Raw genomic sequence first — 3,163 nt, forward strand, 5'->3', positions numbered from 1 at the left:
ATGGGCAACGATATCAGCAAGCACAGAGCCACCAAGCAAATCAAAGTCAAGCAACTTGTAAGCTTTCTCCTCAATCTGCATCTGCTGCAACATATGCCAACATTCAGGCGCTATCTCGTCCTCCAGTCGCCGCCACAGCTCTCTACGCACTGATTCGTACTTGGGGCAGTCTATTATAAATTGAGACACTGATTCAATTTCAGTTGAGCAGACAGGGAAATGACCACAATCTGCAGGCAGATCGGGGGGGCTGCAGATGGAGGGGGCCTGCAATGACCAGGCAGATGGGGCCAGCCCTGAGGACCGCGCGGCAACCATGGCTCGGCAGCAGCCCATGAGCTTTGGACGCTTTCTGCTGCCACAGCACAACTCTCCTCGCTCAAGTCAAGTCGCCGCCGCCTGCCGCATTTCGTATCATCTAGGCCAAGTGCTGCACGCTTGGGCGCCTGCCTAATCACATCCCCCCCCATATGCTCACCCGAGCAGCTACCCACCTTGTCATGATAATTTTTATAACCCGCATGTGTGTAATGAGGCACCAAGCCAGCCGCATGGATCTGCACACACCAAACTGGTGCAAAGGCACGCAGCCGCAGGCCGGCCTGCTGCAGCCCGTAGGGTAGGGTAAGACCCAGAGCGGCGCACCTGCGCAGTTGAGGCGAAGGAGCCAAGGGTTGATGCTGCCCCAGCATGATTTGGTTCCCAGTGCCGCACACCGAACGCGGTGCCTTGCTCGCCCAATCTTCAAAAGTTTCAACAATGCTTCGCAGAGCCTGCTTGGGATGGATGACCTCACCTGCCGCATGCATGAGGTTGAACGGGGCGATACAAATGCGTGCAGCAGAACTTCCTGGGTTCCCACTGCTCCCGATTAGTCACTTGGCGAGGGATTGTGCGCGTTTGACATGGGCGAAATGGCGGCACGTGCCGCAACTGCTGAAGCGTCCGCGTGGGCCAAGGGTTAAGCAAGCAGCCGCGGGTCTGCTTGGCAGCTTGGGTCGTTGACAGGCCCTGATGCGTTTCAAGGGGCCTCTAGTCTCATAGTCCTGCTGTTGCTCCGTACCGCACAAGCAGTGCTACGGACGCCATTTGTATTCTTCAAGCCATGCACTTAGAAGGTGACTTTGAATCTGTAGCAGGTTGAGTTGAGTGTGATCCGCGAGCAGGGCTTCGTCCAAATGCATGGACCATGGCTGGCTGCAGCAATTTAAAATGGGGCGGGCTTGCTCCTGAGCAGCAGCGCTCCGTGTGCAAGGCGTTTGGGGGTCGGGTTGGCTGTCAGGCTGATTCCAATCACCCGCTCCTGGGCCCTTTTCGCTCGCACGAGTGTGCGCACGAGTGTGCGCGCGCACTCGCACACAAGTGCGCGTGCGCACAGACACACTCTCCCACACAACGGCCTGGTCGTTTTGAGGCTGTGACATTGTCATCATGTCGTGTACATTTACAGGCGCCTGCGCCTGTCATGGCGTGCCCCCTGCCGGCAGCGGCCGCACCATACAAGGGATGCCATAGATCACTGGCGCCGCGCCAATCAGGCTTGGCAGCCGGCACACACCCCTGCTCGCGGCCACCGCGCCGCCGACCAACACGGGCGCCCCGGGCGCCCGACCGCTCCCTCCGTTGCCGCGACCGCCCGCGCTTGTGCCGTCGCCACCGCCACTGCCGCTGCCGCCGCTGCTGCCGCCGCTGCTGCCGCCGCTGCTGGCGCTGCAGGCAGGGCTGCCGCTGACCCAGCCCTCCAGGACTGCGCGGGCGAAGCGGTCGATGTCCCTGCGGAGGTCGCGGGCAGCGAGGGGGCGCAACCAGTCAGCAGGGGAGGCGGCAGCGCAGCGTACCTCTGCTGGCCCACCGGCAAGACGGGCATGCGCGCCTTGCCTTGAATCGAGCGCAAGGTGCGGCGCAGCCCCCACCCTGCACGCCGCATGGCCCCGGGGTTTGCCGCACGACCGTCGGCCGAGCGCGGCACCAACGCTCGCCCCCCACCACCACCCTGGGAGCCGCCCGGGTCAGCGCCTGAATATCACTCGTGGCCACCCGCGCACCTGTCGGTGACGTCCCAGAGATTTGCCACCGCCGCCGGGCAGCCGGCGAGTAGGTATGCCCAGATCGCGCCCGACGGCTCGTACCCGCCCCCGCCGCCGCCGCTGTCGCCGCCGTCGCCGCCCCGCAGCCGCCCGCTGCTGCAGCCCATGAGCAGGCTGCCCGCGCAGCGGCGCAGGCGGCGCAGCTGCTGCTGAGGGACGTACTGCTCTGCACCGCCGTGGCCGAAGTACAGGAAGACGTCCCGCGAGGAGAGGCGCTGCGCGAGCGCGCGCGCGTCCGGGCGGCGGCCGGCGGTGCCCTGCGTGGAGAGGGTCGGGCAGGGGTGCAGGCGGGCAAGGGGGTGCTATCGTGAGCGGCCGGTCGTCCAGTGGGCGAAAAGCCGCATTGCGCCTCGGCCGGGTGCCGCGGCGGGTTGTTCATACGGCCTGCTGAAACCAGGCTGCCGGTTTGGCTGGAAAAAACCACAACCAGCGCCTCTCAGATGCTCGAATCCCTCCAGCCGCCCACCTCTATGCCCAGCTGCCCAGCCAGCCAGCCCTCGAAGCTGTCCTGGGTGGCAGGCAGGTCGCCGTCCGGGTTGAGCAGATAGAAAGCTGACGCCAGGTCGAGCGCCGGCGCCGCCGGCACCGCGGCGGTGCTGCTGCCGCACGGGCCCGCGCAGTGGCGCGCGGCGGCCGCGGCGGCGACGGCGAGGCTGGGGCACCTGGGGAGGGGTGCGGTGAGATGGGGGGGGATGGGGGCGTTGCGTCGGCGGTGTTTGGGGACTCTGCTTTGGGTGTGCGTGCTGTCAAATGCAAGGACCTGCGCCTGCTATTGACTTGCAGCCGCCAATGCCACAGGACAGCAAAGCCAGGCTGCGCAGCAAAGGATTGGGCGACGCCGCCGTGTGTCGATCTTGGGGCTTGGCTAACCGGCTGGCGCAGCCAAACAAACAGCCACACATGAGCAACAGGTGTCTGCGACCACCTGCCTGCACCCGGAACACCAGCAGGCTGACCTGTACATCTGCTGCCCCGCCAGCCCGGGGCAGCTCTCCCACGGAAGCTGGTGCAGCGGGCTGTCCAGTAACAGCACCACAGCCGGCTGCCACGTGGCCTCCCCTCCATCGTCCGTGGCC

At 65.3% G+C, this 3,163-nt stretch overlaps 1 protein-coding gene across 1 annotated transcript in view; it reads right to left on the reverse strand.

Annotated features, from left to right (window-relative positions):
* Positions 1-1,463: 1,463 nt before the first annotated feature.
* The window catches only part of MNEG_13237 (separase), a gene marked incomplete at both ends in the record, with an annotated part of 4,194 nt that continues 2,494 nt past the window's right edge, over positions 1,464-3,163 (reverse strand). The window contains 3 exons of the mRNA XM_014038290.1: positions 1,464-1,773; positions 2,046-2,344; positions 2,554-2,749. Of these exons, the coding sequence (XP_013893744.1) occupies positions 1,464-1,773; positions 2,046-2,344; positions 2,554-2,749 (805 nt within the window). The remainder of the gene's footprint in view (positions 1,774-2,045; positions 2,345-2,553; positions 2,750-3,163) is intronic.

This window comes from Monoraphidium neglectum (assembly GCF_000611645.1).
Source record: "Monoraphidium neglectum strain SAG 48.87 unplaced genomic scaffold scaffold03708, whole genome shotgun sequence".
Lineage (NCBI taxonomy): Eukaryota > Viridiplantae > Chlorophyta > Chlorophyceae > Sphaeropleales > Selenastraceae > Monoraphidium > Monoraphidium neglectum.